This window comes from Drosophila sulfurigaster, chromosome 3 (assembly GCF_023558435.1).
Source record: "Drosophila sulfurigaster albostrigata strain 15112-1811.04 chromosome 3, ASM2355843v2, whole genome shotgun sequence".
NCBI lineage: Eukaryota > Metazoa > Arthropoda > Insecta > Diptera > Drosophilidae > Drosophila > Drosophila sulfurigaster.
In genome coordinates, this window is record NC_084883.1 from 49,151,319 (window position 1) to 49,165,780 (window position 14,462).

The following is a 14,462-nucleotide window of genomic DNA, read 5'->3' on the forward strand; positions in this document are numbered from 1 at the left end:
TTCATTAGTATAGAATAGCGTATCACACTAAATTCATTCACAAATCGAAATAATTTATGGTATCATTTATATCAAAACGAAATGTGCTGCTAATAAGCAACAAAAGGTACATACATATATCATAGATTTATTATATTGACATTTAGGGTATAAATAAACAAGTAAGAAAGCCAAAGAGTGAGCTCGACTGCGAGATACTCGCTAATAAACGAAGTGAATATACCGATTGCGAAATTTGATATATCGATATACTAATTGCCATATGGAATATACACATTTCATGTAGTTAAAAATTAGAATATACTGAGTTAATTACTGCAAGTACTAAAATATACCGAAAACTATATACACTAAATGAATAACCGAAAATACTAAAATATACCGAAATCTGAATTTGGTATACCGATATGCTATTAGAGTCATAGTGTATCGTGTAGAATACATACATTTTTTGTAGTTAAGAAGTTAAAATATACTAAATTAATTACCGAAAATGTTAAAATATACCAAAAGAAAAATTTGGTAGATTGCTATACTATTCCAGCCAAAGTTTACTATATAAAATATAAACATTCCCTTTAGTTAAAATATACAAAATGAATGTTCCAGTACCAACTTTAGTATATCAATATACTATTACACCCAAAATATACCGTATAAAATACATACATTTCCTGTAGGTAAAACGTTATATTAACCCTCTGCCCTATGGGTAACGGGTATAAAAATCCACTATTCATTAGTGAGTATCATTGCAGTGACAGAAATATCACTCATTAAATTCATTCTGAATCGACACAATAACAATATGATATCATAGATTCATTCACAAATTGGTGACTTTTATCGTTTCTATGTTATATCACAAAGTGTGCCATATTTACAGTTGCCAGGCATTCAATTTAAACGCACATCCATTGATATTATAGAAAACACAGCTCAATAATCTTTGTGCACAAATAATTCCCAAACTGCACGTATTTAAAATAAGTTGACGTTGTAAATTGGATTATCAGTGCATTGACAGCACGAGCGAAATGCGCAATAGAACTTTGACTTTAACAAATAAATGCTGAACCATATAGGAAGCGCAATACAAAAAATGAGTGAATAAAATAAAATTATAAACAAAAATGTGATAGACTGACTGACTGGGCGATACACTCAACCAAATTGGGATTTACATTTCAACTAAAAAGTGATTGAGAATTTAAACTAAATAAATTGTGTGGCGCATACTCAACATTTCATGTTAAAATCACATAAAATAAAATGTGTGGGCTGCATGCTAATTTCGAGGAGGAAAAGAATTTCTGTTCTTAATTTGTCTGAATTCAACTCAAAAGTGTTGTTTTCCACACACACACAGACACATGTGTTTGTCTGGATGTCTGAATGTCCCAACAATGTGTGGTAGGGGATTTAAAACCATTTAAGCTACGCAAATTGACATTTGACAGACGTTTTCCATTCGTCAGGTCCCCGATGCTGTGCCCAGCCCAGGACAATTTAAAAAGAAGAGAATACTAAAAACAGGAATGAAAGGGAAGACAAGACAGACGGAGGCAAGGCAGAGGAAGCTGAAGCTGAAGGAAACAGCATGAACTCTGAACCATGGCTGAGTACTCGTAGCACATGTAAGCCTAATTGGCATTGATTAATTGAATGTAGGGGGGAGAGCAGAAATGGAGGAAGGAGGTAGGTACTACGAACAAAGAGAAGCCAGAGCCAGAACAACTCTTGACGAGCGAAATTATGCAAAATGGGCAAAAGCCGAGAGCGCACAGTGGGACAAAAGGGGTATTAGGAGGAGTTAGCAGGATGAGAGGGGGAGGCGGCTGCCATTATCAGTAGGAATCATGCTAAATGAGTTATGAATGCGAAATTTATGTATGTATCCATTACGTTCGGTATGGGCAACGCTTTTGAATATGTATGCGGCAACAATATTCATAAGGCTGAAGGACACAGTGTGTAGGAGAGAGAGCGGGGGAGGAAGAGAGGGAGTTGCATACAGAGTTGTGCTGCAACTGCCACATGTTGAAATAAAGCGAATTTAATGAATGAATTGAGCGGGAAATGAATGTGTACTTTGTGGTTGCTTGAATTGGCTTGGCAGTTGCTCATGAGTTTCGGGGGGATTGCTGATGCATCTGCATGTTGCTTGTTGTTGGTTGCTGGTTGTTGATGTTGGTGTTGCACCCACATGTTAGCTGCAGCTGGTGCTGTTGCCACCGCAGTTGCAGCAACGTCAATTGCAGACAAGAATGATGCGATTGCAACTATAAATAACATCAAAGATCCACTGTTGCCCCTGTTGCTTTTGTTGCGAGTTGTTGTTGTTAACTTGTCGCTTGTCGGTAACACCAAAGAGGCCAAGTACGCCCACAGGCGCCATCTCAGACACAGACAGTAGATAGCAAACGAGTATCTGTTGCAAGCTTAGAACATGCCACACAAATGATGACGATGATGAGCAGCAGCAGAGTTTTGGTAACGTATTTTGAATGCATAATCATTCAACTTGTGGGAGAGTTGCGATTCCAGAAGAGAGAAGCACCGAGACAGCGAGACAGAGAGAGAGAGAGAGAGAGAGAGGTAAGAGAGTAAGAAGGAGGAACGCAGGCAGTCAGGCACTTCACGAATTCATAATTAATTGAATGCGAGTGCAGCTCGAGAAAGACATGCAAGACCTGAATAAAAGAAACCCCCCGAAGACGCAAGTAATATGAGTTGAAGGGAGGAGTGGAGCAGAGGGGTGTGGAGGGGGACAATGTCGGGGCACGCACCGCAACAACAGCAACAACAACACATGAAAACAGTGAAAAACTGACAAAAGCCGAAAAGACAAAGAAATTGCTTTGGCCCCGGGGCTATGGCATAGTTTTCTCTCATTTCTTTCCTCTTTTATCTTCCTCCTCAATTTGTAATTAAATGCAACGCTCTGTGTGTTCCGGGAAATCTTAACGAACGAACAAGAAAAATTATGAAAACCTGATGAGTGTGTTGAACCCACAACGCAGCACACACAAACACACAGAGAGAGCGCCACAGGATACTCGTACTCAAATTTCAAATGTACTTAAAAAGGACAATGGGCATCCTGCAAAGGAGCTGCTGACACTAATGGCTGTCACCAATTACCAACACGCTTTACTTTATGACGTAGTTCAAATGCCATTCAAAAATTCCCATTTAATACTCAACTCTCTTGTTGCTTATCTATAAATACAAATTCAACAAAGGAAGTGCGAATTCGTTTTTTTTGATAAGCCCCTAAAAGGGAAACCTATAGCATAACTGACGTCTTCACGGTGGTACCATATTATATTTGAGTGGTTTGAGGTTTCATTATTAATACTTAGTCGTCATATGACTTTTTAGTACTTGGGTCTGGGGTCTAAAGGGCGCTCTCTTCTTCTTCCGGGCATTGCTCTTGTTGTTGTTCTTTACGGCTACGCAGAATTCTATTTGTGGGAATTGTGAAATATTGTCTCCACGCAAATGCGTAAAAACCTAATTCAGTATTTCGTCAGCTGGGCTTTTTTCTGGGCATTTCTTCAATTTCAAATTCTTACTTTGATTTCTTTTTAAATTCATATTTTGATTCATTAGTACTGTAGGTTCTTAATGAAATTATTAGTTTTAAATTTCTCATTGAATTTTTATTTGAATTTGTCACTTTAAAATACCCCAAATTTGTTCTCAATTTATTATAGTATTTAAAGTATTTTAATTGATTGGAATATTGCTATTGTTATTAATTGTATTATTTATCAGTTCCTTACTTATTTATTTATTTTTTGAGAAGTTTTGTATTTATCTAAACTGATAAGGCATTTTTGTCTGGGTATTAAAGGTGCTTTATTGAATTAGTTCTTATTCTACTTTGATAGTAGAATTCCAAATTTCAATGAATGTTGTCTAAAGTCGTTTAGAAGTACAGTGCAAAACTTATAAAAAAATATTTTGATTAAAGGGCAGAATATTATTACTAGTAACATTCAAGATATTATTTATCAGTAAATTGTTCTTTTTGTTTTGGAATTTGCAAAAAGTCGACAATGAATATTTAGCTTTAGCATTCATGATATTATTTATCAGCTTCTTATTTTTTTTTTGGATCTTTGTAGTTTTCTGTACAAGCATTATTTTATTTATCGAAACAAATTGTAAAAACCGAAAGGAATGAAAATGATTATTATTATTTATATTAATGATATTATAATACAATCCATGTAGAAATTTTTATTGTATTCAGTCTTTTTACATCTTTGGCTTCTTTTATGAGTACTGAGTAATAAGAAAGGAAGTAAATAAGGATTGTTTTCCTTTCATTTATATGAAAATCATGAAAGAGATTACATTCTTAGGCAACTGCAGACAACTACAAAAGATTTGTGTGACTGTAAATTAGCATTTTGAATACATTTTGTGGCATTTGCAAACTCGTTGTTCAGCCTCTATCAAGTTGATTATTATGACAAGCTGTTGACACAAATTGCTGTTGCAAATTGCATTTCACTTTAGCCAATTGCATTTTTTTGAGCTTATTAACGCAATTCTCCCGGCCCAACTCTGAGGTCTGGCCTATTAAATAATGATATCTTTGTGTTTTGTTGTGACTAATACGGAAGTGCGAATGCAACTGGGGTGAATGTTGAGAGTGAATAAGTGAGTGAATGAGTGAGTGTTCGTTCTCTCGGCATATGATCAATATTGAATTGCATGCATATTCACATGAGGTAATTCAAGCACACACACATACACATGGAAGCAGCGATTGTGCCTTATGTAATAATTAACACATTTTAATGCGTTGCCTAATCAAAATGAATGGAAATGATGGAATGAATATGGCGTTGGGTTACGAGCCCACAAAAAAAAAAAAAAAACAGTACGAACGAAAGTGCGAATAGAAATTGTCTAATACATTTTTCTTTACACTTTAAATTTTTTGCACTTCATAAATTATGCAATTGTACCGCAAAAGGTAGAGAGACATAAAGTGCAGGCCATGTCCGCATATGAGTGTTTGAGTACCACTAAAAGTTTGACCGACCATTAAATTAATTAAACTTTTAATTAAACCGAAACTAGTTTGAAAAGTAAGCGAGGCAAGAAAAACGAAACAGAATCGAGTTTTTGGGGTCTTTGGTCTCGTCTCGACGCTTGAGGGAACTGGAGCATTTGATTGACATCCACTAAAGAGAGATAAGTAGAGTCCAGGGGCGGCTTTTGAGAGCACACACACACATACAGAGTGGAGGTTACACCGAGCACATGTACTATTTCCATTTAATTACCACAGGGAACAGCAACAACTATCTCTGAGCTAAGCTGATTGCGAATGTTAAGGTCAAGCGCGGCGAGCTGCGGAGCTGGACTGGAGAGTTGAATGTTTATGTAATGGGCGTAAAGCGATAAGGAAACGACCAACTATACTAAATATGTATATATTTCAGTATGAATTGTAGATTTTTGTGTGTGGCATAGTTTATGTGTTGTTGCCACCTCGCAACAGCCGCAAGTGCATTCACCTGCCACAATTTATCTAAACAGAAAAAGGTTTTTCTTTCTTGCTTCTTCTTTTTTTTTTTGGGCCATCAAATTCAAAATAGATGAAGTTGGCTTACGAAATACACACACCGACACACACAAGAGTAATGAACTGTCGAGGCAACAAGTTTTTTTTTTTTGGATAATATATTACGCATGCGTAAGAAGAAACTGTCCGCCTGTATGTGCCTCCTCCTCCTCTTGTTCCTCCTCATCCACCTCCTCTAATTCCCTCCTTACTACTCTCGGTGCATGTCTCAGATACAAATTTGTAGATAACACAAACAGAAAGAAGAATGAGACAAGACAGAGCGCAGTCTAGGCGTGTCTAGTCCATGACTTTGCCTTCCTCTATGATAAATAAACTTATACACACACAGACAGACAGACAGCAGCAACAGTTTCGGAGTTTCGTAGTTTCCATGTTTTCATGTTGAGCAACATGTTTTGGGCTGACTGAAGTCAGCAACAGCAACAGAAAAGAACAGAATCAGAAGTGCAGCCGCATTTGTTTATAGAGTCAGTTCGAGGCAGACATCTCACTCAGGAGAAAGGCAAAGGAAAAGCAAGGCAAGGAAAGACACGCGACATTTACATGACTCACATTTGTTTACCTCACAGATCACAAGATGCCAGCAAGATGTGTGAGATTTCGCTTTGACATTGCCACCGAGAATGATTTATGTTTGTGTTTGAACAGGAATGCAAACCGGTTCCATATCGAAAGCATTTACATGCTGAGATCTCAATTGATTTAAGAATGGAATTTAAAGCGGCAACAAAACAATTAGTTCACAATTTAAATACAAAGAACAAAAGCTGACAATGATTTGGTCTTAAAATGCATAACTTTGCTGGAAAGGAATGCAAAGCGAAAAGAAACAATTAGTTAAGCAATGAAATGTGAAATGCATCAAATGCAGAGCAGTGTGAATTAAAAGTCAACAAAACTACTACGAAATACGTAAAAAAGTTACAGTTGAGTGTGCTCGACTGCGAGATATCCGCTACCTAATTTTAATGAAAGCAGAACAGTAAGAAGGCCGTAAAATATTCTGAAAATATAACAAATTCTACATTGTAACCAAATGTAGCATTTGGTATAGTTGAGTTTATTTTCAAAAAGTTTATACATAAATATTTTAAATGCTATAGTAATACCAAATATAGCATATGGTATATTTAGGTATATTTTGTAGCATATTTATACTTAAATATTATATAATACCAAATATACCACTTCGTATGTTAAGTACATTTTTTAGTATATTTATACTTAAATATATCAAATGATATATTAATACCAAATATAGCATTTGGTAGAGTTTGGTATATTTGCAGTATATTTATACAGTATTTTTTTACTGACTTCCATGCATACTACTGCAGACAAAATATATCAAAATATTCTGAAATATATAAATATACTACTCCATACACAATATACCATAAAGTATATTTTAGATAGAGCATTATACCAAATGCTATATTTGGTATTTCGATATTTTACTATAGTTAAAAAATTAAAAAAAAAATATACCATATGCTATGTTTAGTATATTTGTTTTTATATACTACATACAAAATATACCATAAAGTATATTAAAGGCAGACATAGATGATATATCGTCTCGTTTATACTATGTGGGAGCGGAGATGGCATATGTTGCCTGTTACAGCAGACCCTTCTACTCTATGGTTAACGAGTTTAATCACTTAGCATTTCGATTCGAACTGTTTTAAATGAAAAGGGCAAACAGCCGTTTCACAACGATATGTGAATGTGTCGAAACTTCCTCCCACTCGGAAAGTGCAAGGGGAAGCTTGCTCCAAAGTCTCGAATGAATCACTGAAAATAATGCAGCGACTCAGCGATTTCCCCTTGAGCTGGTCAACGGCATCAGCGTCTTTGGCTCATCAGCAGCTGGCAACGGGGCAGCAAAAACACGGAAATTTTTCAAAAAGAAAAATCAAAATGCAATCGCAGAGTTGCAGTTGCCACTCGCGAGTTGAAGACGGAATCGGAATTGGAATCGCGCGAGTTGAAAGCGAAAGTGCCTGGGGGCATGTTCGTGGCTGTGTTAATTAGCTATAAAAAGCTGATTAGTGTGATTCAAAAAGAAAATGCCGTTTTTACCATAATGTGATGAACATATATAAAAGATCTCTAAATAGTTTGCTTGGCTTTGGGCTTCTGGTTTTTATTATAAAAGAAGAAAAGAGACAAATCGATCATTATTTATGTGGCAAACAGGAATCTGACAAACTCACGTCTCACTTAATTACTTAATAGCTGCAGCATGTCGACGACGACGAGAACAGCTTGTTGTCAGTTTGAAAGGAGAAACAGAACACAAACACAAACAGAAATAGACTTTCAAGATTTCTTGCAAAGAATCTGAAAAGTTGTTAATCATGTCTTAATAGATATTTAAGCAAATTACTTTTAAGTGAATGCAAAATACGGAAAAGAAAGCTCAAGTCAATCAAAAGACTTGTCATGATTATCAGAGATTCGAATTACAGTCAGCAAATCACTCGAGACAAGACGAAGAAGAAGAAGACCGTAGAGAAGTATGCAGAGAAGTGAAGTGAGATAAAGAATAAACAAGAAATGCGACGCTGCCACATACAATAATTGATCTGGAAAACCAGTTGCATGCCGCATTTCCAATGAACAAAAAAAAAAAAAAGAAAAAAAGAAGCGAAAACTTTTGCTGATGAAGCTATTAAAATTGTGTTATTCAGCGTTTTGTGTGAGAATTATTTTCAAGGATTTCCCCCCACCACCACTCGAAATAATTGTATAATTAAATGTTTAGCTACAAACAAAAAAACACAGAAATAAAAGTAAAACAAAAACTAGTTTAAAGCACATTTTGTGTCTTTTGTTTAACTTTCGGTTGCTGTCGACGGTAAATGTCATCATTTTTGTCTATTACGACGACGAGTTTGGGGAAGCTAAAGTTGTTTGTTGAATTTTCATTTCCGTTTAATTTCGCAAACAGCACAAAAACTAATTATGGCCCAAAAAACATCGCAACTTTTGTGAGCCCGGCAGCTGATGCTCGGGTTTTGGCTCGCTGACTGACTGACTGAGTAAAATTGATGGTTTCGTGTGGGTTTCAATGATCAGTTGACATAAAGTTATAATGAGCAAATATTGTCATCATCGCGGCGCGGCGCGAACGCTGAGTTCTGAGTTCTCGAGATTAATGACAGAAAAGCAAGAAAAAGACTTTTGCCGTCAGGTAGCAAGGTAATTAACTACAAACACACACCGTAAATTCTTGAGTGTGTGTGTGTGTGTGTGTTCTATCTCCATTAACCCAAATATTTCGAGTATATCCCGAGCTTCATACCCATTCACACTCATTAGGAATGCATCAAGACGTCAAAAGTAGAACTTTGCTCTGCCAAGCAACATGCAACACACCGCATTCCGCACTCCACTCCACTGACAGCTGTCAGTTTTTTAAAGCCCAGTCCAGAGTTTTAGTCAAAAAATAGAAGCTGAAGTGCACAAAACTTTCCTTTGCATCATCCATAAGAAATGCTCAATTGTGACAAGTTTTTCCAACTGGCAGCCAGCGAAGCGAGCCATAAACTTTTGCTTGAGTTGCTTCCCCCCCAAAATAACAAAATTTCCTCACTCTGTCTGTCTGTCTGTTTGCATTTCTTATTTAGGCGCATTCAGAACTTTTGAACTTTGAACTGAAGATGCTTTTTTTTTTGTTTTTTGTTTGTTTGAAATGCAACTGCAACGGCAACTGCAACTGCACTCTGCTCTCTTTCTCTGCATTTCTGTGTGTGTTTGGAAATGGAAATGAAAACATTTAGCTTGAGCAACGCATGGCCAACAGATGTGGCGATTGCTTTACAACAACTTAACTTTCCCTCTTTCTCCCCGGAAACAATGTTTAATCCAAACTGGTAAAAAAAGTCTTAATAAAAGCACACAACTGTTTAACCTTTCGATATGACACAGATTTACACTTCGATTACAATAAATGCTCGATTTTCACAGCAGCAAAGAAAGCGTCAGTGATGCGAAAAACACATTGGAAAATTGATGAACAAAAAAAAATCGATTTGATGCGATTTGATTGCTTAGCAATCACAAACACATTCTCAATGCAATGAGGCATGCAACATTCGCTTTCGCATACCAAACTAATACTTTAATATACCAAAAATACCGATATGCTAATGTATGAAAAATACACAAATGAATACACAAAAATACTTAAAAATACCATATGATCTATTACATATATAAATGGTATATCTACATACTACTACATACACAAATATACCATCAAGCATATCATCTTAGCTGATCGGTTGAAGTTGATCAAGAATATGTACTTTATGGAAGCGTTGAAATATACAAAAGAAATATTGCTATAGTATACTAAATATACCGATATACTAAAATATGAAATTAAATATTTGGTATCTATATTTGGTATATTGATACAATTTGATTGCTTAGCAATCGCCAACAGATTCTCAATGCAATATTATCGTTATATATACCGATATACTAAAATACCAAATTAAATATTTGGTATATTAATACTATTTGATTGCCTAGCAATCGCTGACACATACTCAATGCAATGAGGTATGCAACATTATCGTCAAAATATACCAAAGAAATACTTTAATACGCCAAATATACAGGTATACTAAAATACCAAATAAAATATTTGGTATATTGATACGATTTGATTGTTTAGCAATCGCAAACACATTTGCAATGAGGCATGCAACATCGCTAAAAGCAGCTATCAAGCTGTCTATTTATAACTTTTATTTGTTAGACAGACATTCTTGCATTTTGGGCCCCCAATTGAATTGCGTTGTTAGCCAAGGAAAGTCAACGCCTCGCACGCAACTGTCTTGGGCCATCAGCTAATTTAGCAATAAACGCAATAACTGCAATTAACGACATAAGCAGAGAGTCGGACTCACAGTCTGCCAACACATAGTTAGACAGGTTTCTCTCGAATCTCTCGATTACATGTGGTAAGAGCACGCCATAATATCATTGGAAGTAACAAGAAAATTACATATGACACACGCATTAAGTATACACAGAGACAGTTGGTGTCTAGGGTAGATACTTTGAATCAGATGCTGCCAAACACAGGAAGCACTGATTAGGGGCCAGAGAAGAAGTGACCAGAGTGAACAGAGCCAGACAATTATTATTTGCTACGTAACCACGGCACAGAGCTCATAGACCTCGACTATGGAAATTATGTAGTTGCCCCTGTTGGAAGTGTGTTTTGCATATTTGCAAAGAAAGTGACAATGCGTGCCACAAACCACATAAGAAGAAAAAAATGAGACTCTCTCGACTGTGAAACCCTTTTTCTGTGGCGTCGCCCTTATCACGCACAAAGCCCAAAGCAATTAGAAATTCTTATGCGTGAGTGTGTGTGTTGATAAGGTTGTGGAATTTCAGTTTCGTAACCAACGCACAATATCATTTCTGTTGTCTGTTTGTTGTCTGTCAGATACACACACAACCGAAACCGAAAAAGTATCTTTCTCGTTGCTCTCTTACCATCGAGTCACGTATAAAATCAAAAAATACTGATAAGTCCAGCTGGGGCAGTCGAAGTTTGCCACTGTCATCGACGCTTCTGTGGAATATGAGTAAAGGGGTCATCGAAAAATCAAATATTCTGTGCGACTCTGATTGAAGAAATACTTCAGCATTGTTGGCCTGATTACGTTTGCAGGTAAGTTTCATATACAAATTAATCAGGTTTAAGTGGAGTGGCAAGTGTAGAATTTAATTTTGTCAGAGTGACAAGGCAACTGCCAACTACCGAACTACTTACTTACTTACTTACTTATGCTACTCTGACTTATGTAATGTTTAGTTTTGAACTATTTATGTATGTAGGAATGTCGTTAAGATTGCCATTTAAGTCCTACGTTATTGCGTAAGTTTTGCGCAGAAAGTAAAAGTTTTGTTAGCGCCTGCAACTAATTACGTGTAACCAACGAGATGGCGAAGAGAGAAAAACGTTGACAAGATGCTGCTGCAGTTAGTCCAACAGGCAACTGATTTGTTGCCGTTGACAGACGTTGGCCATAAATGGCAGTGATGTAGTCTTGTGCTGGTTACCGAAAACAGTTATTACAGCTTACAGCTTTTCTTTGTCTCTAGATACCAAGGTCCCTCCTAACTGTTATTGTGTTTTAACGAGTTACACAATCAGCTGCATTGTTGCATTAATCAAAATCTCAATCTGCAGTTAGATTACAAGATAATCCATACTTAACTAATTTTGAATGTATCGTGTGTGTTTTGATTTCGTTGATTAAAACTCAGATAAATGAACGCAAGATTGTTGGAATTCCGTGCAAGTTATTTTGAAGATTTGCAGCTGGCGCTACACATAAATCTACAACAAAAACACTCATAAGCAGCATTTGAAATGTCGTCGACGTCGTGACGATGTTGCCCCGACCGAAATGACAAAAATAAAACAGGGAGAAAATGTCGCCTGCATATCTAAAAATATAAGTACAATATAGAGTGCGTACAGGGTGCGGATAAGAAAAGTACGCAGCATTCTCAAAGTTAGCACACAACTCTCCGAGCTGAATCTCAGACGAAGGAAATAAAATAAATGAGCGAATTTTAATAAAAACCCACATACGAGTTTTGCTTTTTTTTGGTGCTGATTTACGACATTGCCTGGAACTGACAAGTGGAGAGCATTGGGGTTTGCTTGTTTTTGTTTTGAAGGGCAACAAATCAATGTCTCGTCTAAAATGGCAAACACAAAAATAAAGGAAAAAAACAAATCGACAATAATAAATGAGAAGCACTCTGAAGGACTGAGAGCTGAAAGCAAAGGAGCAGGAGACAAACGTGGGCGCAATATATAAAAGCGCGGTCAAGGCACATTGAACCGCCCATGCGAAGCGAACACACACACAGCGAGGACATCAAATAAAGAACCTGTTGAGGAGGTCACAAAGTCAACGCGTAATTATTCACAGTCGATTAAATCGATAAACAAACAGAGGACAACAGCAGGTTGGACCTAGCAACAAAAGACCAAACATCGAATGCCAAAAAAAAAAAGTTTTGTTGAACTGCCCTCGAACTGAGGAAGATACCAAATATAAGAACAAAGGGAGAATGACAGAAGAAGATCAAACGCAGGGGAGATTATCAATGGTGTGTAAAATTGGTAACATTTGTGGTGAAGTAGACCAAAAACACACAAACGCCAAGAGGGCAAAAACAGTAGGAAATTATTAATGGCTTAACAGGTGCAAGCAAACTTGTTGTAAATATATGCATATGCATATTATATGCATATTTAGTATGTAAAATGTTTAATCAATAACGTTGATTTATTTATAGCCAACTGTTATCTAAGAGCATTTGGAAAGTTTTCTAGCGAGAGCTTTCAAACATTACAACGAATGTTAACTTACATCTGTGCAGATGGCGCTGCAGTTGTCGCTGTTGTTGCTTCAGTTTCGGCTTCGGCTTCTGTTGCTGTTGGGCTTGTTGCTTTTGGGGTTGTTGGTGTTGTTGTTGTTGGCGTTGGTGTTGTTGCTGCTGCTGCAGTCATTGTCAACGTTACATTATCGTCCGGACACAATGTGGTTGTGGTTGTGGTAGTGATTGTTGTTACGTTTTCGTCGCTGGGATTCAAATACCATTTGGTCTGTGAGACAATCTCTTTGGTTCCGTTGTTGTTGCTACTATTTCGAGATGGCGTCGTCGTCGTTGTTGTTGTTGTTTCAGTTCGTCCTTCTGCATTCGTTGGCCTTAATTGCACTGCGCCGCTGGCAGCATTTTCCTTTTCCGCCTCCTCTTCCTCCTCTTCGTTCGTCGTTACGCTATCAAAATCATTTGCCGAAGCACGTCCACTATCCGCACCCCCGCCTCCGCTTCCACCAACGATAGTTAGACCACCCACGATAGTCGCATCGTTGGCATTCGCATTCGTATTCGTGTTATCGTTATCCTTCACGCCCAAAATGCACACGACGTGGAATTCATCGGCTGCTGTCGCCGCTGCTGCTGCTGCTGTTGGTTGGGGCACACTTATTGTTGTTGTAGACATTTTCAGTGCTGTTGCAGCAAACAAAATTAAATGTATTGTTGTTGTTGCTGTTGGATATGTTATTGATTTTGGCTTAATGCCTTGTGAAATTCATTTAATTGCGCTTTTCTCGCTTCTTTGTTTATAACACACATCTGTACATTCTTTTTTGGCAAAATGCCGCGAAGCAAACACAGCGCAACACTCACACTAACACACTTCAATACACTCACACACAGGCAAGCACACACCTTCGCCCACGCACGGGTATTCAAGAGGGAACACCAATTATTTAGTTGTTTTTCTTATTTTTTTGGGCTAACCGGCTAGACTGCACTTGATTTGAATAAGATTAATTGACACCGATTTCGTCTTGCAAATATGTTGCTTTTAAAATATGCTGTACATATGGATATGCAGGTGTGTAAAAGAACTACCAAGTTTTATACAATATGTATTCGTTAAAATTTTCGATATTCACAGAAGTTTTTTTTTTTAACACAGGCACATTAAAAATTTTTAAATTGACTTTTTTTTAATTCACGCGCAAACCGACGCGTCGCTTGTTCTTCGTCGACAAAACAACAACAAATGTTAAGTGTGAGTTATCGGAGAGCGATACTTTTTACTGTCGCAACAATCATACTCAAAATGGCAATGCTAAACTCAAAGTGGTCATGTTAACGCGCTGTTAGCGTAAGCCCAGCGTAATCGGGCATGCAACAGACACATGTTATCGAACCACACAGAAAAACCAGAAGCGACGGTTGCTAATTCAAATCCTATTGGAAGTTTGTTTATTCGGTGGCAATG

At 37.1% G+C, this 14,462-nt stretch overlaps 1 protein-coding gene and 1 long non-coding RNA gene across 4 annotated transcripts in view; one reads left to right on the forward strand and one right to left on the reverse strand.

The window, feature by feature from the left end:
- Positions 1–14,462, forward strand: part of LOC133840951 (uncharacterized) — a 191,585-nt gene that overhangs the window by 56,313 nt on the left and 120,810 nt on the right. The window lies entirely within an intron of this gene.
- Positions 1–14,462, reverse strand: part of LOC133844042 (uncharacterized) — a 37,975-nt gene that overhangs the window by 16,440 nt on the left and 7,073 nt on the right. The window contains exon 1 of one of the 3 annotated variants that reach the window (XM_062277860.1): positions 13,033–14,145. The exons of the other annotated variants lie outside the window; for them this stretch is intronic. Coding sequence (XP_062133844.1) covers positions 13,033–13,670 — 638 coding nt within the window. The 5' untranslated portion in view covers positions 13,671–14,145. Of the gene's footprint in view, positions 1–13,032; positions 14,146–14,462 lie in introns of those variants that run through there. 3 annotated transcript variants of the gene reach the window in all.